Genomic DNA, 25397 nt, shown 5'->3' on the forward strand with positions numbered 1-25397 from the left:
TATTTTGCAAAAACTGTAATTTTGCAAGTAATTTGTTAAATAAATAACTTAGCGTACACTCTACAGTTGGTAACGTTTTATATGTTGTTTCTGCCAACTTTACAAAGCGAAAAATAGAAAGTTCCCTCTTCCAGTAATTTTCGCGAAGTCAAAATCTATCTCGACTCCACTAGTAATCAGATCTGAAAATAAGACACCGAGAATAGGATTTCCATTATTTTCTGTAACTACGTGGACGACGTAGCATCCAAACACCAGCTTGTGGCCTGCTTATCATAAAAAACGCCCTTTTATGATGTGTCGCCTTTCAATAGCTGCCTAAGACGCAGCTATTTTAGGCTCCATCTCAAATTTCAGCTTCGATGAGCACTAAAAAGCAACATTAAATATTGCCTTTGGTGCACGTCGAGATGGCTTTCAATATTTGTACGTTCCGGCCGGAAGCGTTTCGTATATTCCGTGCAAGGAGTTTATTAATAAAATTTCAACGGGTGCTCCGCAATATTCCGCCGCGAATCAATAGTACTTGTGGGGTCTGGATTATGATAGGTTTCGGAGTGTTATTCTACACCCATCGCCCATTGGGGGCCGGTGTTTTAGATATTTCCCGAAAAAGGTCGTGTAAACGGGGAGTCTGTAGACTTAGACCCCGAAGGAAAACATTGTGAACGCTGCGATACGACTCTTACAATATTATGATAAAATATCGGGGTGACGAACGAGGTTGATACTGATACTAAATTCTGGAAAAGCAAACGCAGTAAGGGAAGAACCATAGAACCCAGGATATAGGTAATCAACTCTGCCAGTTGACCTATTTTGTTTTTAACTTCAATTCTTTCAATTTCACAGCAACTACGATAATTTTGTAATTTGTTACTAATCACTAGAAATAGTAAATGTTAGGGCGGCTGCAGGATTGACTGTAGGTTGGGTTCTGTTTCATGTAAATTTATTCAAACAAAAAGTGACACAACCGTCGCCTTCTTATAATTGCATTATAAGAATATACACTGTGTCCCAAAATGATGGAACAAAATTCATATTTTTTTCCAGTTCAGTTTTTAAAAAATTGCTGAAACAAGCCAATTAGTAAACAGAAATTGTCAGACCTATAACATTACCAAAATAGGACGCTCTGTATTTTAAAATAAAAATAAATAGCCCTTGTATAGACGAATTCAGCGATATAAAGTTATACCTACTTTTTTGTCATAATTGTCAAAAAAATGTAAAAATTGTCCTTTGTACTGAACAATCATAGTCTCTTCTGTACTTTAAAAATGTACCTACTCTTTATTAATCTTTTTCTACTTATGTACTTTAAAGCTTTCTTTTTGTCAAAAAAAATACATCGATAAACACATAAAATTCACCGGTGTAGGAACAGGGTGATTCACTATATTTTGACACCCCCTTTAACTTTTTTATTTTAAGAGTTATAAAAGAAATGTGAAATATAAAAGTTGCACGATTGTTTATGAATTTTTAGAAAATGATAGTAGAAAAACAAATGAAGTCCAAATAAAATGGCCGCGGATGTTAACTTTGTTAAGTTAAATGGAACACCCTGTATATTTTTACATATTTGGATAGAATGTTCCTTGTCGAGCATAGTCATATAGTGTTTGTTGGGTCCATCTCTAATAATAGGCGAGATAATATTAAAAAACGAAATGATGTTTTTTTTTATTAAGAAAATAAGACATCTTGTAATTGTTAGACCTCTTTCAGGCATTTCTGCCTTTTTTCCAATTACGTAACGATTTAGATTTAGTTGTAATATATTTTGACATATCGGACATTGATATAGTCCAAAATGCGTATAGGTATTTTAAGTAAATCTCACTAATTAAGAACATCTGATCAGTTTTGAGTCAAACAATTCATTTCATGAATATTCAACCAGGAATAAAAACCAAATCAGGCACAACTTTCTGCGATTGAACAGAGCTAGAAATGGGACAAATCATTATTGCATTAGATTTTATAACAAATTACCAGTCAATGTCAAAAATCTATGCCCAATTCATTATAAAGGTGTCTTGAAAAACTTTCTTAAATTGAATGCATTTTATACACTTGATGAATTTTTAAATCATAATTTTGCTAATCTAATTTTAAATTGTAAGTCGAATTGTAATGTTTGTATTTTATAGTTGTCTGTACTTTATGTACTTTATGAGTGTTTTTATAATATGATGTGCTTCTCTTTGAATTGTATTTTAATTGTATGCTTTGGCCATGTTTTTCTTTGACGTGTGTAAACATTTTTCTTATGTAATAACACCAATAAATGCTTACTTACTTACTTACTTACTTACTTACTTACTTACTTACTTACTTACTTACTTACTTACTTACTTACTTACTTACTTACTTACTTACTTACTTACTTACTTACTTACTTACTTACTTACTTACTTACTTACTTACTTACTTACTTACTTACTTACTTACTTACTTACTTACTTACTTACTTACTTACTTACTTACTTACTTACTTACTTACTTACTTACTTACTTACTTACTTACTTACTTACTTACTTACTTACTTACTTACTTACTTACTTACTTACTTACTTACTTACTTACTTACTTACTTACTTACTTACTTACTTACTTACTTACTTACTTACTTACTTACTTACTTACTTACTTACTTACTTACTTACTTACTTACTTACTTACTTACTTACTTACTTACTTACTTACTTACTTACTTACTTACTTACTTACTTACTTACTTACTTACTTACTTACTTACTTACTTACTTACTTACTTACTTACTTACTTACTTACTTACTTACTTACTTACTTACTTACTTACTTACTTACTTACTTACTTACTTACTTACTTACTTACTTACTNCGGACTAATTAGTGCGATTTAGTTAAAATACTTATACCCATTTTGGACTATATCAATGTTCGATATGTCAAAATATATTGCAAATAAATCTAAATCCTTACGTAATTGGAAAAAGGCAGAAATGCCCGAAAAACGTTCTTTTCGTTTTTTAATATTATCTCGCTTATTGTTAGAGATGGACCCAACAAATCATATATGACTGTGCTCGACAGGGAACGTTCTATTCAAATGTGTAAAAATATACATAGTGTTTCATTTAAATTAACAAAGTTAACATTCGCGGCCATTTTGTTTGAACTTCATTTGTTTTTCTACTATCATATTCGAAAATTTCATAAAAAATCGTGCAACTTTTGTATTTCACATTTTTTTTATAACTCTTAAAACAAAAAAGTTAAAGGGGGGTCAAAATATAGTGAATCACCCTGTACGTTTTCAGCCACGAAATTTGAATAATTCCAAATATTTCGAATTTTCACCACCAAAAACGGCGGTGACAACATTTTTAACATTAAGGCGATGTTTCGCATCGTATTAACCATGGCCTGTATAAATTTAGTTTCGTTAAACTCTCTCGGTTTCAAAAATACAAAACCTATGTACGTTTTCAGCCACGAAATTTGAATAATTCCAAATATTTCGAATTTTCCCAACCACGAACGCCGGTGACAACATTTTTAACATTACGGCGATGTTTCGCATTGTATTAGCTATGTTCTGTACAAATTTAGTTTCGTGCAACTCCCTCGGTTTTAAAAACACAATACCTATGCACGTTTTCAACTACGAAATTTGAATAATTCCAAATATTTCGAATTTTCACCACGAGCACGATATGCCTGCTGGTGACTTCCAACAAGATTGTGCTCCTCCACATTTTCGTGTCGATGTAAGAAATTGATAATATTTTCACTAAATAGTTAATAATAATAATTTTCCTTTATTACTAATTTGAATAATACTAACTATTCAAATAATGCACTTCGTAAATAAATCTTTAGTTGGTTTAAAAAATTAAGCTTTAATTTACTGCAACACTCTGTATTCTATCACAACAAAAATCGGTATAGTAGGGTTTTAGATAGTCCCGAATAACAATACGGTGCAGTCTAAAAAAAATCGCTAATGTTACTTGTTTTTCTTCCTATAAAACGCGTCTCAGTTGGCCATGACTTATACCACGTAAATACCGAAATTATACATTCTACTCCTTTTTCTGAGATCTATCAAACAAAAAAAGTTTAAACAAATCGGTCAACAAATAACAATTTTACATGGGTGGCTAATGCTTAAGTGGGACACACTGTATGTAAGTATTCGCGTAATAGTTTGGGACATGCAAAAAAGGGCAGTGTCTATTGTTCTACACTAAACGTTTCACATGGGACTTACCATAAATATATAGGTATAGTACGTAACAATAAGTACCAGCAGAAGTTAACGAAATAATAATTTCTAACTCATAAGGAAAGGGATTGTAAAAAATAATTGTTAAGTTGTCGTAAGTGTTTCACGGTTAATCGTCTCCGGTTTAAAAAAAAATACCGTTCAACATTTACCGAGGTCACAGGCGTATATCTAAAATAGTCGAAGTTTTTAATAGATGCTAAGGATCAACTACTTCACATTTTAGTAATCCCACTATCGCCGTCATTGTACAATAACACGTACATGTCTGCCTCTGATCTGAAGCTTGGCATCGATCAATTTATTCGATACGTATCTAGCGGCACCCTAATGCCTGCTCTGGAGGCTTGGCCGGTGAATAATTCAAGCTTTTCGCCAAGGAACGTTGTCGTTTGGTCGAGTGTATGGCACGTGTTTTTATGGCAGTCAGTAGCATTGTGTATCGTGAGCATAAAGCGGCACACGGCTTCACCGTACATTTAGAGTATTTCTACTACTACATTGCCGCTTACTAACATAATATAGATTACCTCCATTTATTGATTTATTTGATTGTCGCCACAAAGTTTCCGATGTCTACTAATCGCCAACTCGTTTTTGATACAAATATGATTTGTCATAAAAAAATGGAATTACTCGATAAAAGGAAAGATACCTCTTAGAATCGACTTTAAATTTCATCCTTGAATCCGTACCTGCTACCTTGAGAATCGGATCCGCTTTGCCCCAGATATTTTTTTGTGGCAAAAAACTTCTCGGGTGGAAATCGCAGCTTATCAGGGTTCGATCTCAATCAAACCCAACTACGACGCGGATTAGGTAAAGTCACACGAGAGCGGTTCTCACGCTACGCGAGCAAGGGAGGCGGGTACTAATTGAGGAGGACGCCCGGCATATTGGTCCTCTTTAATAAAATTACATCGGTGTTTTTTGCTTTGATGTTTTTAGTAAATGTTAATGTCACATGTAGATCCTGGGCGAGGGGAGATAACTTTTACGTGTTTTACCGATGGGAGTTTTTCTTTAGTGACAGGTAGCGAGGATAAGGGAAATGGATTTGAAGGAAAAAGCGGAGCGAGTTTTAAAAAGTTTCCGTTTCGCAATAATTCTGTTGAAAAGGAAGGCAGGGTTAAAAAATTATTAATTTAGTGCCAATTTATACTCGAGTAACGTTTTTATTTTATTTACCCTTAAAAATTTTATCCAGAACATTAGCGTAGACTACCTTTTATTACACCAGTTATATCCGTTGTTTTATGGCATTCGGTTGCCTGAGTTGGCCGTGCAAATGGATTTTTTTAAACAATTGATAGGGATCTGTACAGCCATCCGTTATAGCTTGACAGCGACATGCGAAACTTAACCGTTTTCATTACTTTACCTGACCAAAAATGTACGAACTTCTTAATAAAACGTCAGACACGAACGCGAGTCCAAAAAACATGATCAAATATCGTGTATGTACTAAAATTAGTAGGGGAGGTAAAAGTTCTCATTTGAATAAATAAACGTCACTTACCGACATAAGAAACGAGGTTGAGCATAAAAAATGTCAGTTATAATAAAAACTTGCCGTATTCCGTCTTCTCAACAATTTGACAGACTATAAAAATCTATTTGAGGTAATTGATACACGCGACATTCAGTGGTAGGATACATACAATGTAATGAACCAAAGTCGACGTTTGAACGCGTCTCCTGGTTTTTCCGCTAATTCTAGTGGAGAACCTCGCTGTCATTCTTGCCTTTGATCTGTCTCGACTTCGGCGATTTATATTGTATTTATTACATCTTTGCGACGAAGATAAAATATGGCTTCTAGATATAACTGAAATGCGTCTGCATTTGGCGGTATTCAATTCTGTGTAAAATACGCAACACATTGCTTCTGGTCCAATCTACCTCTGCTTAAAAAATTCCACAATTCCAACATTTCTTTTACTTTTCCAAACTTCTCACTGAATTTTACGTCGTAGTTTTTTAGTAGAATTACCTCGGCGCCTTGTCCTTCCAAACAACCCCTTTTGAATCTTACAGAACATGCTGAGACAAGCGCTGGTTCATTTGAAAGCCTTACGTGCCGCATTAAAATTTCATTGGGCTCCATTAAAACTGAATAAAGTATTTAAGCCTGTAAATAATTAACACCGCGATCTGTACGCGCCACTGCTCAGGGAACCGGAACAAAACGAAGAGTGATTCGAAATTAGCGTCGAAATTAGTCAGGCAGGAACTGCAATGACCCGGAGTTCCCATTTTTCTCTGTGCGACTCGGAGTTTTATTAACGAGGGGTATTAGGACATATATCGAATCCGCTGTTGCGGATTTTACCGTTAATTCTGACGGATTTCACGGACATGGGAAATAAGGGAAACTGATGAAATGATCAGATTACGTAAGAATAGAGTAGCTTGAGGATATCGCAGGATCAGAAGTGGGATAATTTTTTTGGTCTATTGTTAAAATTTAAAATAAATTCGTTCATATTTTTAAAAATCGTAGCAGATATGCAGAAGAAACTGTCGACGAAAGTTTATACAGGGTGTTCCACCTAAGAGGGGTACTGCTGTAACTCTACAACTTTAAAATTTATAAAATGGTTTTAACACACATTTTTTTTTCAAATGGAATGACCCATATTAATTGTCATGCGTAAATGCAAAATTGAATGCCCATTCGACTGATATAAGGTTGTCCATATTTATCTTTAACAGTTTTCCTTTTTAAAATCCGAAAAAGTAGATATGTAACAGCATCAAGAAAGCCTTGCAAAATCACTTTTCACTCACATTTTATCAAGGCTGGAACTGACAGTGTCAATATTTACTGGCATGTTTAAATATGTGGTTTGATAAACAAAAGTAAACCACTAACAACAACTAAAACAAAACTCAAAACGAAACAAACTGAAACTCGGAACACAACAAGGAGAATACTTAGACCGCTGATTTACATCAATTGCTCGAAGTGTCCTCCATTTTGATTAATACACAAACGAATTCGATTTTTAAAAGACTGCTCAACATTGGTCAGCATGTCTGGCGTACTTTCTTGAGATGCTACTGTAATGCGCTGCCTTTTATAAATCCCCATAAAAAGAAGTTGCATCTGGTCATATCTGGACACCTTGAAGGCCAACTCACTGGTCCCTCGCGCCCAATCCATCGGTTGGGAAAAGTTTCGTGTAAAAACTGACGAACCGCAGCGGTATTGTGAGGTGGAGCACCATCATATTGCATCCACATTCTTCGAAATGTAGCTAAAGGAATGTCGCCTAACAAAATCTTTTACTGTTTGTTAAAAAGTTTAAATACACTGCTCCAGTTAGATGCCGTTCAAAAACGAATGGTCCAATGACAAGGGTTCACAAAATTGCTCCCCACACGTTCAAATACCATCGTTAGCTATAAGTTGTCCGGAATTGGTGAGGATTCACTGTGTCATAGTAATAGCAATTATGACTATTAACGAAACCATTTTTATGAAAAGTAGCCTCATCGGAAAACATGACCCGTTTAAAAAAATCATCATCTTGATTTAACATCTCAAGTGCCCACTGACAAAACTCCAGTCTCCGCTGAAAGTCTACTTTTAGTGACTCTTGGTGCAATTGGATGCGATAAGGATGTGCTGTGCTGTGCTTTTGTAAAATCCTTTGTATCGACGTTGTACTAATAATTGCAAGGCCTTCTTGACACTGTTACATGGCTACATTTTCGGACTTTACAAAGGAACCTGATCTTTCTGGAAAACTGTTAGAGATAAGTATGGACAACCTTATATCAATCGAAAGGGCATTCAATTTTGCATTCACCCATGACAATTAATAAGGGTAATTCCATTTGAAAAAAAGTTTTTCAACTCGTATGGTTATTAAATGTAGGTCTCAGTATTTTCGAGTCACACACACAGTACACGTTTTGCTCACAGATGACAAGATAGAGTAATTTATGCCAAAACGAACTGTGAAAACTGCAAGTTCCTAACTCTTACGGTTTCGACGCTATCTAACCTCATTTATAGAGCTGAAATCGTGATTTTTTTTCAAAAATAACTGAATATTTCGAAAACGGTAAGTTTTAAACACCATGTACATTTAATAAACTCTACCTAATATTAACCAAGGAATTCAAAAACGCAATAATACTCAGGGTGTTGCATTTAAAATAACAAAGTTATGTAGCGCCTACGCGAAATGAAACACCCTGTAAAGCTAAAAATATTTTCATTGCATGGCTCACATGATTCCAGACAACAGAGTTAAAGAAAAATCCCTCAGAATTGTTCTGTTTATTTTTACTTTCAAAATTGTGCACTTTCTCATGAAATACACTGTATATATTGGTAAGAAAGAGTGAACTTACATCGACGTGTACGCCATCCAACTCGTAGGAGTGCGACTGCGGCCGGGCCTTCGGCACGAACCTGTAGAACTCCTCGTGCTCCTTGTACCACTTGACGGCGTAGAGGGTGTCGTTGCCCAGGTCATAGTCGCACTGGAGCATGGCGGTCTCTCCCGGTACTCGATATTGCGGCACGTTTACCCGCACCCATTTCAATCCGCTTCCCGGCGACGTCGCCGCTGTGGACAGAGAAACAGAGAGATTAGTTTAGTGAAGCCTTGAAGGAGATTTCCATAGTATGAGCTTAATAATTTTACACAAAAAAAATGCATTGTAAAAAAATGTTATATTGTCGTGGTTGTCCAAACTGAGCAATGGAACTGTCAAAAATAGTAACTAAAACACATTGCGTTTTTCAAAAAATATGGGGATAGTTCTGTCTATAACTCTTTATTGTAATATCACTTATCGCGGTGATACCGTTTCGTATCTATCATTGCCTACTTCGTTAATAAATAATGAGAAAAGTATTAACGAACTTCACAATCATTTGTTCCTGGAATCGATTACTTCCCTTCCCATAAATTTCCTTGAACTGTGCAATTGAGTTTAATATTACCTTCTGAATTAATTATACTTGACAATTGTAGGACTACTACTAATAATACCTAATCTAGTTCATAGTACCTACTTATGATTAGATAAGTATGATTTATTTCCAATAAAAAATAAATCTTACTCGACGTGGCCTAGAAAGCACCCCTTTTATAAACTACCGAAACCAGTTTTTTTTAGTATCTTTATATCATTATATCTCACCGACATCGACAGTCCAAAACAATTTGGTAGGTAGGCATACCGATGAGAATTAACAATTTTGAAACGGCCTGTGTCTGGTGATTTTACTGACGTAAGAGCTTAACGGTTTACTGGATACTGGTGGTGTTATTCAATGTTGGAAGAGATGCTAGTCCGCAAAATAGTTGTATCGCATCATTAGTTACAAATATTATAAAGAAATGTACTACAGGTGCTTCAGAATAATTCTTGGAGTATGACTTTTTCTTTCGTTTGGTTCAATTGTTTTTAATTGAATTTTGCCAGAATCTCCAAAATTAATAAACTATAATTTGGAAGGCAGTTTTTATATGAGTTGTACAGAGCCAATGGGAAGGTCAAAGGTTTTTGCCCTTCTCTTAGCGCTAAACCATTCGTTTCTGTTCTTGGTGTTGACGTGAGACAATATTTTTCCTCACCATATGTATGGATAAAAACAGTCGATATTGTTGATCTAAAGGACGACGAGCCAGCCAAGCAAATGTACCATGGTCGACTGGTCCTAGTCCATAATACTAGCTAATTTCTGGGTTGATTGATTGGATCAGCATGAATTGAAGCTTCAAAAGATCTTCATCAATGTCAAATGGGTTTCTTAAACATGAAGATTGATTCATATCAAAAATCACAAACCAATAGTTCCAATAGTCCAGTTTCAATAGTCCCCAATAGTTTTCCCTCCGTAAACGACAAAATGTTTTCTGCAAGCAATGACTATATGCTTCGTGGTTCGAATACTATTAAGTTAAACAATAGTACGGCGGTAAATAGCTTTGATAAATGTTTGGCAATTCATTTTCAGGGAAGGTCTGAATCCATTAAAGGATTTGGTTATGCAACGTAAAAAAATCGGTGTGAGTGAAAGCGGTAAAGGTTCGAAGTGAATTCATTGAGTACATTTTCACTCAATATTGGGCATTTTGATCATTTTACTCATTTGTGATTATATTTAGACTAAAACTGAGTACTTTCACTCAAATATAGGTACTCCTTAAATAAACTCTTCACGTAAACTCGTAATTGGTGCACTTGTTCCTAAATCAGAGTAAATGTCCTCATTACTGAGCGATTTTAAATGTATATTAATTTTGAGTAATTTGAATGGCGCCGTGAAGATGGCACCACTTACATATTGCTTTTGTAATGTCGAGAACAGGCCTTAACCGGCGGCAGCGGGTCTCAGCTGGCGGATCTCAGCCATTACAGGAGGAGGCCCCGGGAAGTGAATAAATTTCAACACTGTATATCCTAATTAATTATTTATGAGTGATCTATTTTTCCACTCTATATTTAGTTAATTAAAAACCAAGTCTGAGTAAAAAATGACTCAATAATACTTAAATTTAAATCGTATTAGAGAAAAAGTCAACTCTATAGTGATGGGCAAAACGATTCATTTTGATGTTTCGAATCAAATGACTCATTTCAAAGTTGAGAGTCGAAACTGGGAGCCGACTCTTCCGACTCCCAACTCCCATGGTAGATATCGAATCGCTAAGTTCGTAATTCGCATAATCACGGTGGCCCGTATCGGAACGGACGGAAATACCGGAATCTGGGCCGATCTTGAGTTTGACCGATAATTTGAATACACATTTGTTTACTGAAATAACTGACTAAAATTGAAATTAGTTCTTCCACTGCAGTCAAGGTTTACGTACTTAGTTCTTTCACTGAAATTTGTTGTCAAGGGTGTAGTACCTATTTGTATGTAATACAAAAATGCGAATGAATGCGACGATAAGGCATATATTCTCTTCAAACGTTTACAAATACAAACGCAAACCGTTTGCTACCGTTTTTCCCTGTAGATTGCGGCCATTGTTGCCCACAATGTTTACTTCTTGTCAGTATCAAACGACTTGCAAATCACTAAATATCAGTGATCACAGGCACAGCTACACGCCGATCCAAATCGCAAAACGAATCTGACTCACATCTGACTCTCGGCCCTGGTGGTTCAGTTGTACACTATAACGGATTCGACACTCCACACGGAAGTCGGCATAGGTCGATCACGAAACGCTACATATTGAATCATCGGAGTCGACTCTTACATATTTTGGGAGTCGACTCAGATGATCTAAGCCAAGTGTCGACTCTCTGATTCGAAACATACACTCACTAGCCAACACTACAACTCTGAATTGGTTTTATATACTCAGAATAGTCACTCAATTAGTTAGCAGCAACTCGGACTTGAGTAAAGCTCACTCATTTCTAATTCAATAGTTTCACTCAGTTGTACTCATACTAATAGAGTGAAACTTTCACTCAATCGGGTGTGGACAGATATTGACACATTATTGAGTAAAATTGAGTGAAATTTGAGTGAATTTTTTTTACAGTGTATTATCGCTCTTTGCATCAGTTACTATTTTGAAGATTATGATCAAATTATTACATTTTCTTTAGGTGTGATAATGATTTGTTATTGTTGTCTATCTCAAAATAGACTAGAATTTATTAATTATCTTCAGTCAATTTATTTAGGCTTTGTTCCTTGATATCTTAGTATAATAGGTATTTGACATCCTCTTGAAAACAAACTGAATCAACGTCACTTTCAGACATAATTAATTTTTCCCAAACCACCACCCTTCCTCCCTCCCTCATTTCAGTCCCCACGAGGAAATGTCGATGACAGTCCTTCCCTCCCTCCGGCTCCACATCTCTGACGACTGACTGATTACCACGATTTTGGGCCTTATAAATGCTAATATCCGCAGTTAACTCCAAGAAATTCCTCAAGTTTCATTAACCCAGTGATAAAGTGGGTACGGTAGCGTTTGTTTGTTCATTAAATGGTCTCGTAGTTATGATATTTCGCCGGATGTGAGGCGGCCGTTAAAATTAAGGGTCCCCTAATGGCCCGCATTAAGAAAGAAGCATTAAATGAAATTTGTTAAGGGCTAAACAGGGTGTAATGTCGGTAGAGGGGAGGTTAATTGAGCCCGGGACTTTCGGCGCTTGACGGCCCATTACCGGAAATGGGGCAAGTTGGAATGACTTAGTTTGAGTGTACCTATTTGTTCCCTTGCTTCATGGCGACACGTACAGGAGCGCTGGTCATAAATTGGTAAAAAAAGCTGGAAAAGATTGAATTATACATTCTAGTTTCATCAATTTAAGGTTGTTTTCTCAAAACCATACTTTCAATTTAATTGGAAAATAGAGATCAGTAGAGTTATAGGCAGAAGCAAATAACGTATTATGAGAAAGTATTAGAAATGGGAATAGATCATTACCATATATTATGGAAAGCAAAAGTCCCAACACGGAGCCCTGTGGAACTCCCTGATACACATATATTCATAACTTGGATAAAATTAAAAAAATATTAAATAAATAGCTTTAACTGTAGACCTCGCATGCCATAAAAAGGTAATTTGCAATAATAAAGAGGCTGATTTCTCATTTAACCAATGAAAGGTCTTATTCCAGCCTACAATTGATCAAAAATTAAAGAAATTAAAGTACCCAGTTCGTCAAAAACAATAAATTTGTTACAGAGAAGCATTATTTTTTCCTAGAACTTACAACTAATTCCAAAGACACCTCTTTTGCTGTAAAATCCATCTATCCCTATTAGCACAGACAATATAGCTTCGCCCCAGACCGCTATTGGAATAGGACAGTAGTTTTAAATTTCCGAATTGCTGATAGAGTACACCACCAGCAGAATTTTAAGAAGAATCAAATGCAGCGGCTCGCATTCCTACGCGTATCCTAGCAACATATAAACAACACTTTGGCAATGTTGCCAGGCGCACTTACGGATTTATTTTGTACAATTTTTTTGTTTTTTGCGTTACTATATTTACTTAAATGTATGATGTAGGTATTGATAAAAATGTTTTAAAGAATCAACGAATATCAATGTACTTGATATTCTGCAGCGGTGCCACAGGCAGGTTATTTAATCATAATTTCGTTAATTAACTACTATTTTAATTTTTTGGTGATGATATAGTGCAGAAAATATATATTTCAAACAGTTTTTTTGAATATTTGGTGATGATGATAAAATTTATTTAATATACAAGTGGGTTATTAGTACGTCGCGGAATGTAGTTATAGTTTTTTTTTGTATTTTGACATCCACTAAATACAAATGTACGATTTTTCCTTTATTTTTTTGACATCAAAAGCTAGCATAAAATATATATAGTTAAAGTAAAAAAATAATTAAAAAAATTAAAATTCATCCTTATTAAAATAAGAAACAACGATTTTTATAACTAACCTTTACACCTTTACAACAACGTAAGGAGAATGCCTAAAAACGAAATAACATTAAAATACCCACAATTTTTACAAATTTTAAACATGCAAGTAATTGTGATGATACAGTTGAAGATATGCTTTAATTTACTATTTATTGCTTTAAAAACAAATTCAGAATTATCAAACATTTCGTCCTGTATTTTTTCTTTCAATACTTGTAAATTTTGAGGTCTTTATTTTATTGAAGTGTCCCCATAAAAATATGTCTAATGGACTGAGATCGGGGCTGTTTTCTGGCCACCTAAAGTTTCTAATAATATTTTTTACAGTGTTCGTTAACAGGATTCGTCCTCCAAAATAAATTTGCCGATATTCCTGAAGAACTTTTGCACATTATTGTTATTTGAATAACACAGTTTAATTATGTTTTATATTCTGATAATGATAAATCTCATGTATTTTTAAAAGAAGGTACGTTTCTGTCATTTTTGTCCGATTGTGTGCGAGAGAGATAGAGTTATAGTGTGCGATAGAGACAGAATGAGTTTGTCCTCAGAGGGCTTTTCTCTTTCTGTCTCTCTCTCTCTGCTGTCTTCAGGAGTCTCTGGAGCTTCCCCAGCATCTTCAGGACAACTAGGGAGGGAACGTGCGATAGAGCGCGTGAACTTTTTAGCCTTCATCATCGAGTTATGACGTCACAACGTATGAGGAAAAAAAAACGGTTTTTGCTCTAACTCGAAAATGACTGGAAATAAAATATAAATAAGTCTCCCTTTGGTTCTGAGTAGAGTACTCGGTAGCCGAGGCAGAGCGGGGTGTCACAATATATGAAAAAAAAAAACAGTATTTGCTTGTACCTCGGAAATGACTCAAATTATCAAAAAATCTCCCATGGTTCTGACTGGTGATCGTCCGAAGTCCGTATGTCGAAAAAAAAATCGGGACCAACGGTGTGTGACATCATAGAATAAAAAAGTGTTTATAACTCGGAGACGCACTGCGTTGAATCGAAAAAATAATTTAAAAAATCTCCCCACATCCCTGGCTCTAATTATCCCTTCTGCATTGAAGGCAAAAGGTCCGAAGTCCGTATGTTGAAAATAAATTTCGGAAACAAGTGTGTGAGGTGATACAGTAAAAAAAGGTCTTATAACTCAGAAATGGTGCGTTGAAACGAAAAAATAATTTAAAAAATCTCCCTTACACCCCTGGTTTTGATTGTCCGTTCTGCGTTGAATGCAAAAGGTCCGAGGACCGTCTGTCGAAAAACAAAAAAGTTGGTCAATAATTGCAACAGCAGTAGCGAACGCATTATCTTATAGGTATCTCATTGATTGATAATTTGTTTTTTTTTAAATAAATTTCATATCAACCATCCCTTGCGGTTCCAATAATTTTATTAAATAAAAAATTAAGGTACTATTCTTAAAGAAATATTTAGGAATAGCTTTAATTCTAACTTGATTTATTTTATTTAGCATTTATCACAATGTGATTTCCAAACAAAAGATAAGTTCCATATCTCTTTAATTACATAATTGAATGCATCGAATTTATTTGGCAATTATCATTTGGCAACAAAGCCACCGCTAGAACTGCTAAAAGAGTTACCACACTAAATTTTATTGATGGATGCGGGCTAACAACACCCCGCATCATTTTTAGGTTGCCAATTTCCAGCATTTAAAGCGCGGTCTGAAGCGATAAGCTATATTGTCTGTGCTATTAGTTTGCCTCGTTCGTGTTTAATGAGATAAGATCGGGTCGTCACAACAATTCTGAACAACTTACAAAGCGTATGTGTGTTATGACGATCATTGCCACAACACGTTATACAGTTTAGAGACAAAGCCCTGTTGATATTAATATTCAGCAGTATCTCGTATTCAAATAATTTCCACTGTGCTTATATTTATAACAAACAAAACCAAATCAGTATTTGCTAATGCTGTGTGACATGTATCGAATTTATAAAAGTAAACACGATATTGCCGCACAAACCACTTCTCTAGCTGTAAAACTTTTCTACTATTAACTTTCGCGATAAACTTTTCAAATTTAACCGCTGCATAGGTGGTAATTAAATTTCATGTAAACTCCCGAATGGAAAACTTCCCCCTCCGGTGTATGGAGCGGAATAAGCTGTACAATGTCGCTAATGCTGGCAGCAAAACAGATTTGAGAACCTAGCCAACAGACTGCTAATTATTGCCTTTGTGAAAGCGACCCGCTGTGCGTCTGTTGCCAGTGGTTCTGAATACGTCATTAATCCGATTATATCGCTTTTTATGTTTGCTTCATGGGCCGCATATACAGAGTGGTTCAGTCACAATGTCTTTAATTTTAACCACGTGTTCGGAAAATCTAATAAGAACAGAGTTCGAACGTTGAAGCGAAACAGCTGCTTTCCCAGTCGTCTGAAATTTGCATTTGTTTTCAAAATCAAAGTGCAGTAGATCCCAACTTTATGAACAAAGTGCTACGGACGGATGAGAGTTGTTTTAGCCGTACTGGCATTTTAAATAGGTAGGTACCATACTACTCTATAAAAAACAATAAGTCACTAGGTATGCGTACTACAAACTGAATAATTAATTGAACAGAATACTAAAAACTGATACTCAATTATAAAACATAGTGAAAACGTTAACAATATTAAAAATACTAAATTGTTATAACTGAACATTCGAGAACAATTATAACCTTTATACATTTGTTTTTATTAACAAATAAATACCAACACAAATGCTGTCTTGTTTCACCACAACACAAATGTTTCATCATAATACAGATGTTTTCTTGCTTCACCAGAAATTAAAACGATATCCATCAACTCCGAGTTGTTGTACACGCAAGCCACTTTTGACTTTAACTACTAAAAAACTATTGTAAACACTATGGCAACGATGACTGTAAAATCGGATTTCAGTATTCGGAGTCGCTGAGGCCACGTGGCTTTCCACGCGTATTATAAATGACGCTAGAGACTACAGTACTACAACTTCAATAATTTTTTACTCGAAAACTATAAGGATTTTACAAACAAATTTTTACGATATTGACTCCATTTCTCATGCCGCATCTATTCCCAAATTTTTTTGGATAAGTTGTGAATATGTTTTGTACTCATTTAAATAACTCTGTATATAAAAATCAGCTGTTCCAGTAGGTCAAAAGTGAGGTCCACCACTTCCTATCCAACGATTTGAATATGCCACATCTTCCAGAAGTACTGGAAGCATTTCTTCAAGAAAGTGGGTATAGGTACTTCCATCCAATCTACATGAAAGAAATTGTGGAATGATGAGGCTAAGGAGTCTGGATTTTTTTCTACCCATATGGCTTCGTTTGTAAATAAGATATGCGCCAAAAACTTTTGTTCAGTCTCTTCCAGAAACCAATGAGAAAATTGCAAAATGAAGCGAGAAATATCGTGGTAAACAAGACTGGAGTTGTTGTATGTCAAAGAATCTAAAAGTTGTTCTTTTAAGATAGCCAATACCCATACGTAGTTGATATTTAACTAGAAAGCAACTTTTCTAGTGCTGGTGTCCGGTGCTTCATCAATCAACTTCAGTACTTCTTTTTCCAAACCCATCTAATTTTGTGCCGAACAATTGCAAGTTATTTTCTTGAAAGTTGCAGTCATAAAATTCAGTCATAACCTAATTATTTGCACCCTCTATAGTTCTAATATTTTTTAGCTAAGCTTCCGCTGTTAAATGCCACCCTCTCGAGCAAAAATACAGTCGATTTTCCACCTACTTTTCTTGTATTAGAAAAACAAATTTTCTTTAAACCTTTACTCTATACGATAAATCCAGTCTAAAGTACCTTCCCAACGTCAACAAAAGCATGGTAAACTCCCTTGTTTGAACACCTGACTTGAATTTATTCAACGGGAGGCATTTCCCTGGACCGCTCCAACCTTCGCAAAACAAACAAACAAATTAACTCAGGTTCCTGTCAAATTATTTAATGGCTCCCGGAGCACCAACTTTGGTAATTCAATTATCCACCGCAGGGCGGCGCCTTGAATAAAGATATCTTTCGGAGTAGACGTAAATTGTGCACGCACCTTTTCCAACGGAGTTCAGCATAAAAAAAGGTATTTTTCTATATGGTACACTTCTTATAGTGATAAATTGATGTATTTTTTTTGTAGTGTTGTTTTATGAACAGATATCGGAAACTTTGTGGCGACTATCAAATAAATACACAGTAGCAATCTATATTGTTAGTAAGCGGCAATATGCGTTGTAGTAGCAGAAATAGTAGATAGTAGAGATAGAAAAGTAAATTTTCGGTTGCTTCCCATAAATTATGAGCATATTATAATATTCACGATTGCTAAATAAATGCACCATTTTCAAAATAAAACTTGGAAATACGGCTATTAAATGTACTCTCGAAAAACATCACAGCAATCACTATAACAATGTATTACAAACTGACTTTCGAATACAGTACGGCTTTATAAGAAACCTACAAAATCGTAAATAGTGTTACATAATTCTTTGTAAGTACTCGCCGCGACAAAATACATGTATTTCAGCAGTTCCAAAACAGTTTTAAACCATTTTTTAATTAGCTTTTTTCTCTATGACCTTAAACTCCCGATACAAGTTTATGACATCAGTTAACTCAGTTTTTGCTCCTTTTTCATCACCCCTTTAAATTTTTGACACAACTTCATTAACTCCCTGTATATGAATATAGTTTTTGTTTGTTATTTTTTTTACCGTATTATGATAAGATAATTGACTGATAGGATTTATTGGAGGGATGGAGGGAACACAAATTCTTAATTTAAAAACGCCTACTTACCGCTGGCAAATCCGATTAGCACCAGGTAGCACAAAAGCTGCGTAAAAGAAGCTCCCATTCCGCGACTCGAACTCCTCGTCATTCAAAACGTGCACATAGGTTCACTATTGTCCCCGACGGCCTTTTGTTCTCGGGCACAATTAAATTTTCCAGCCAGGGAACCCCAAACGACGCGAGTGTTTTTCAGGTTTTAATTATTGCAGTTTTTCTTCCTATTTGCAAGAATTACTGTTTGAAGGGTATGTGGGATTGTGACGCTGGCTGTTCAAAGAGACTTTTGTTGCGTTACTACCGGTTTTTCTTGCTCTTTATGCGCTCGGGGCCTTTGTTAGGGAATCTGGAAAAGAGAGAGAATTTTTTTTACTGTTTTATTCGCAAATGCGTGCGCGACTGGCAAAGGGGATGTTCTCACAATGGGTTCTGTTGCTAGCGCTAATTTGCCGATGAATAGCTGTTGCATTAGTAAAAGTACGCGTGCACGCCCACTCCGATGTTCCACACAATGTATACACAACAATGGGGATTTTCTGTATGGAGTACAGGAAGTGGTGCAATTTGTTTTGTAAATAGATTATATCTGTAAATGGAACAATACGATGTTTATGTACCTCACGGATCTTTATGAAAGTTTGTGCGGTACACAGGGCGGTGGGCGGTTTTTACGCCGTGTCATAATCAAGAAGCCTTGGTGAAGTAATCTGCAACCACTGGTTTTACAACCACCATTTTTCAACTAAATGTACAGATTGCGCCCTTGAAAAGTTTTGAATCATCGGCGAACAATTAGTGTGAAATATAGATCATTAATAAATAAAATAAAAGAAGTGGCCCAAGGTTGGATCCTTGAGGTACACCAGACGTAGCTAAGGAAGTGTTAGATTTAAAATTGCAACGTCGTTTTATAGACAATTTTATAGTTATCAATTTAAGTTTTATGTGATCTACCGAGGAAAATTGTAGTACACTGTAAAAAAATTTCACTCTTTCTCTCAATTTCACTCAATTAATTCCTGTACAAACTCGATTGAGTGAAATTTTCACTTTATTTGTATGAGTAGAACTGAATGAAACTATTGCATCAGAAATGAGTGAGTTTTACTCAAATCCAAGTTACTGATAACTTATCAATTGAGCGACTTTTGACTATTCTGAGTATATAAAAACAATTTAGAGTTGACTTTTTCTCTAATATGATTTAAATTTAACTATCATTGAGTCATTTTTGACTGAGACTTGGTTTTTAATTAACTAAATATCGAGTGCAAAAATAAATCACTCATAAATGATTAATTAGGATATACAGTGTTGAAATTAATTCACTTCGCGGGGCCTCCTCCTGTCCTGGCTGAGACCCGCCGGCTGAGATCCGCCAGCTGATACTCACCACCGCCGGCACCGGCTAAGGCCTGTTCTCCTAGCGATCACGCTTTTGTGGAGAATCTAACGGGCCCCTATCAACTGTGATCGAGATTACAGAAGCAATATGTAAGTGGTGCCATCTTCACGGCGCCTTTCAAATTACTCGAAATAAATATACATTTAAACTCAGTCAGTAATGCGGACATCTGCTCTGATTTAGGTACAACTGCACCAAATACGAGTTTACGTGAAAAATGTATTTAAGGAGTACCTATATTTGAGTGAAAGTGCTCAGATTTAGTTTAAATATAATCACAAATAAGCAAAATGATGAAAATGCCCAATATTGAGTGAAAATAATTTCACTTTACCGAATTTTTATTGCTTTCACTCACACCGATTTTTTTACAGTGTACTTATAATTTTATAGGCGAGCGGTTCACCCCTATAAAAAGGCATAAACCGACTAAATTTTTAAAACAAAAACCTACAGCATGGAACTCTTTTATTTTATAGTGTATTTTTCTGATAATTTACATATATTTTTTATATTTTTCGGGGTGGCCAGTCAATTGTTATAAACAAAAAAGTTGTACAAAAAATTACTCACCCGATTTTTTTTGTAAAATGGACCAAAATAAACACTTTTTGTTCTTTAACAAAAATTCGAAAAATGCTATGGTACTGAACAGATTTTAATTCTAAAAAAGCATAATAATCGGCAGATTTTCTACTTTAAGATATATTTTTTTGGTATGGGTCAATCATCTTATTAAAGGTCTAAAGCCAGTAAAAAAAGTCTTTTAAAGAAAATTATGATAACACTTCAAATTTAAATTTTCTTTTTACAATATCTTGGATTAGATGTGAACAGTACAAATGTTCAAAAGATCATTTTGTTTGGTTTTGTAGCCGGAGTAAGGTTTTTGTAAGTAATCAGTAAAATTTAAATATTCGATTTTTGGTTTTATAAATGGCTAAAATTGACTTGAAAGTTATACCAAAACTAAACTAAATAAGCTTTTTAAATCGTAAAATTAACAGAATAATAATAATTGACCTAGCGGTCTCGAAAAATAAAAAAGTTATTGGATAATTTATTGTATAGGATAATTATTTTATTTTTATTTTACAAAAATATTAAAAGCAATAAAAGTACATTAATTGCTTTTTTATTTAATTTTTAAATAAGTTTTTCATTTTTTCGACAAGTTCTTGAGTTGAAATAAGCGTTTCATTATCAATTTCGGATGGAATATTATGACATTCATCTGAGCACGCACAGACTGCACAGCATTCCAGGTTCGATGACAAACAGTTACAATTTTTCGTAGAACATTTTCCACTACATGAACAAACATTTTTGAAGCATATCTAATGCAGTTTCTCCTTCGAAATAATTAAAAGTTACAATTTCACTATTTGTACTGTTTTTTTACTCGCTTTTGACCTTGAATAAAATAATTGACCTATACCAAAAAAACATATCTTAAAGTAGAAGATCTGCCGATTATTATGCTTTTTTAGAATTAAACTCTGTTCAGTAGTTTTTGAGGAAAAAATTCCGAAAGTTTGTCGATTTCGTCACTTTTTTCACATTAAATTGTAAATCATTTTTCGAATTTTTGTCAAAAAACAAGAAGTGTTTATTTTGGTCCATTTTACAATAAAAAATTGTTTTCAAAGCCATTCGGCGAGTAATTTTTTTTACAACTTTTTTGTTTATTGACAATTGACAATTGACTGACCACGCCGAAAAATATAAAAAAAATATGTAAATTATCGGAAAAATACACCATAAAATAAAAAGTTTCTTGCTGTAGGTTTTTTGTTTTAAAAATTTAGGGGCGAACCGCTCGCCTATTAAGAAAACTGCTAGGACTTTTAACACTTACAAAATTGTCGGTTCAAGCTCAGCTTCATAATAAATGTAACAATATGACTCACAGCGTATAGAACAATGTCTGCCACCCCAACAAGCGTGCCTATCGGAAACAGCCTACTATAATGATTACACATCTAAATTAGGTAACGGGAGCTGTCAGATCCATCGCTTCAGAAATATTAATAAACCAGTAGTGTATGGGGAAGAAGAACGGCGGCTGAGCAGTGAACAGATACACTGAATCAGGTCGCGTCTTGGCGAGGGAAGGGCAAAAGGCAAGCATCAACCTTGGGTCGAGTTAGGGTTAAACGCGGGGCGCCAAATATGAGAAACTATCTCCTCCGGGGTGATATAGGAGTTTCGGGCTTAACCCCGCGATAATTCCGCTTCCTTCGGGAGGAACAGGAAGCTAAATGAGTTAAGTTGCGAACGTAACAGTTAATATTAACGCCCGTGACAGGTTTGTCATTAGATTTGCGGCATCTATGTGCGACTGAAAAAACTGTCGCGACATACGGTCGATATCGAAAGAGTCATAATGAAATAATTGCAGATTTAAAAAAAATAAATTTGGGGTATTTAAGAAGAATAATAGTTAATAAAATGCATCTTCTGGGTATCTTCGACCAATACCTATTACAGTGGTTTTCATAGTCTTCTTATTACTGTGGTTTATTGTTTACATTAGTCTTACAAATGTTCAAAATAGCCAAAATTAACGGATTTTGTTACAAATTTTTTAAACAAATCTGTAGAAAAACGTCAACCGTTATTATATCTACAGGCTGTATGACAAACTTTCACAAATGGTAGCTAGGTTGATATTATACAGGGTTAGTCAAAAGTATGGAAACCCCCAAAAATCTCAGCGGTAAAGCGTTTTTGGGATAAATTGAGAGAATAAAAGTCTCAGCATTTTTCACGGCGCATACAATGGTATCCTTGACCTTGAGGTCAAGGTCAAGGTTCAAGGCCATATCAAGATCAAGATGGTTTTTTTAAATAGCGTCCGTCGAATGTTTGGAATTTTCTTTATTTTTAACTACAGAATCAGAGGGAGTGACAGTCTTTGACCTGATGGTACTCCTTAGTGACCTTGATGTTGAGGTCACTTAGAAATTGTCCCTTCTATTCCATAGTCGAAAATAAAAAATGGGAGCCGGAATAATCACTTGACCTCTACCTAACCTTGAAGGTCACGTTTAAGATCATAATAACTAGTAGAATTCTACGCTCTCTTATTTCTAGCGTCGAAATATGGGGTCGTTACTCCAAAAACCGATATGACCTTGACATGTTCTTTCCACCTTGACCTTAAGATCAAGGTCACTAAGGGGTACCATCAGGTATCCACTCAAAGACTGTCACTCCTTCTGATTCCGTAGTTAAAAATTAAAAAATACGGTGTAAAACAAATTTGGCCTTGAACTGACCTTGGCTATTGACCTTGATTGGTCACGGTCAATTTCGTATTTGGATGCAGAATTTTATGCTCTTTCTATTTCCGGAGTCAAAAAGGAGGGTCGCCATTTTAAAAAACCGACTTGATCCTGACATGACCTTGAACCTCAAAGTCAAGGTTACCATCGGATACGCCATGAAAAATGCTGAGACTTTTGTCCTCACCATTTAACCAAAAAATGTTTTCCCGTTGAGATTTTTGGAGGTGTCCATATTTTTGACCAACCCTGTATAAATATAGGTCCGGTTCATTTTTATTTAGAAGTTACAAGCACTTTAAAAAACATAATTTCATATTTCACTCAAAGTAGCCTGATAAATAAAAATGATGGTTTCTATAATAATTATTATTTCTTGTGTTTAATATTTAAACATTAGTTAACCTGTCCAAATCAACAAATCTTAAAACTATAAAAATTGTTCAGAATGTCCACCCTCGGCTCGATTGCAATCCTCACATCGACGAACTAAAGATTCCGTCATTCAATGCGATGATATTTGGATTATTTCTTATCTGGTTAGCTGCATTCTGAATTCTTTTAATTTGGGACATTGGGTACATTGGTATTGCTCCCCTTTGAAAAGTGGTGGAAAATAGCTTTTAATGGACTGACGGCAGAGTTTGAAAGCTCGATCCCGTACCGTGAATCTATAATTTTAATACAAGGGGATCGTTCATAAAGCTGGGTTCTTTCGTATAAAAATTGCAAATGTTTTTCATTAGGACATAAAAGAACGGAGTCCATTAACTAATATCCATCAAATTTCAGCAGTCGGCTTAATCGAAGCGGATGAGTGTACCAAATCTGATCTTTTATGAATTATTATACAGGGTGTTAGAAGTTTGACTGCCTTAATTTTAACAGACGATAGAATACATTAAAATAAACAAAAAACCTTATATGTCATGGGTCCTAACTACAGCTTGATGTACAAAAGTTCGATTAATTAAGGAATATTGGCATAACTGCGCGCAAAGAATACCATAAAATACAATGTCTGTCACTTTTTTTAACTTCTTTATGCTTAATTCTAAAAAATAATTAGGGTTGTAATAAATTTAAAATTCGATAAAATTCATATCGAGCTATTTGACAACAGCGCGGCGGTTAACACGAGTTACTAAGCTGTCCAGCAATACGCAATTCAGTTAGTATCTGGAATTGAACCGTGTCTGAGTGTTTTTTGCGTACCACTATTTCCTTTTCTTGAGGTGCTGACAAGCGAGTGCGCGAAAATTGGATTCGAAGGTGTCGTGCGTGCGTCGAAAATGGTGGTCGACATTTTGAGCAAACGTTGTAGTTTGTTTCGTACTTGTGCGTTTAAAAATTACTGAATTTTGCTTTTTTGTAAGTACCTAAATTATTTTTAATACCTATGATTATTTGGACGACGTGAATCTTTGATTACTTTAATTACAGATTTTTCAAATTCATAATTTGATTAAAAGTTAAGTTCCTGTTTTAAGAGACTCATAATTACTAAAATTTAAGCACAACACTATCTTCGTACTATAAAAACGGTACATTTTATTTTATGTACTTAAAAACTGGAAAACAATTGTCTTGAAATTTACTAAATGTTTCACAATAATAGTTGTTTACATTTTTTCCGTAGAACAAGTCTGCCGCGTGCACACGTGGTATGCATTAGCTGCGTAGCGTTAGGTTAAGCGCTGTTGTCATGTTCTGATGAAACTCCCCAATATTAATACTCGCTGTATTTTCAAAACTGTTAATCTTACGCCCCTGTAATATACAACTTTTTTGTTCATTTATGATTACTCTATCTCAGGCTGAGGTAATGGCAGTCAAACTTCTTACACCCTGTAGATAGAACAACTCTGAAGCTATGTACATCAAATAAAACAGTTTGTGTTTGCAATAATTGCATTCGACAGCATAATGTTACAGTAATAACAGGAGTTTAATCGTTTGTCAATAATTGGTGAGTGTAATGTGTCACGAAATAATAGCCTTGCTTTTACAACTTACATTTATATAATGGAAAGGGACATCCTCTGTGGAAATACACACAATTATGTTTGACAACATTTACATTTCAAAAAATAACATTTGAAAAGGCATTACAACACTATATACTTAGAGATATAAAAGCAAACGATATTAAAAGTTTAAATCGTATTTTATTACAGCCTGTTCAACTCTCGCCTATG

The 25397-nt window shown here is 34.9% G+C and overlaps 1 protein-coding gene across 1 annotated transcript in view; it reads right to left on the reverse strand.

Annotated features, from left to right (window-relative positions):
- The window catches only part of LOC108911623, a 98115-nt gene that overhangs the window by 41807 nt on the left and 30911 nt on the right, over positions 1-25397 (reverse strand). Inside the window, exons 2-3 of the mRNA XM_018716601.1 lie at positions 18517-18853; positions 8647-8864 (exon numbers count right to left, since the gene is read on the reverse strand). Of these exons, the coding sequence (XP_018572117.1) occupies positions 8647-8864; positions 18517-18598 (300 nt within the window). The 5' untranslated portion in view covers positions 18599-18853. The remainder of the gene's footprint in view (positions 1-8646; positions 8865-18516; positions 18854-25397) is intronic.

This window comes from Anoplophora glabripennis, unplaced genomic scaffold, assembly GCF_000390285.2.
Source record: "Anoplophora glabripennis isolate ALB-LARVAE unplaced genomic scaffold, Agla_2.0 scaffold136, whole genome shotgun sequence".
Classification (NCBI taxonomy): Eukaryota; Metazoa; Arthropoda; class Insecta; order Coleoptera; family Cerambycidae; genus Anoplophora; species Anoplophora glabripennis.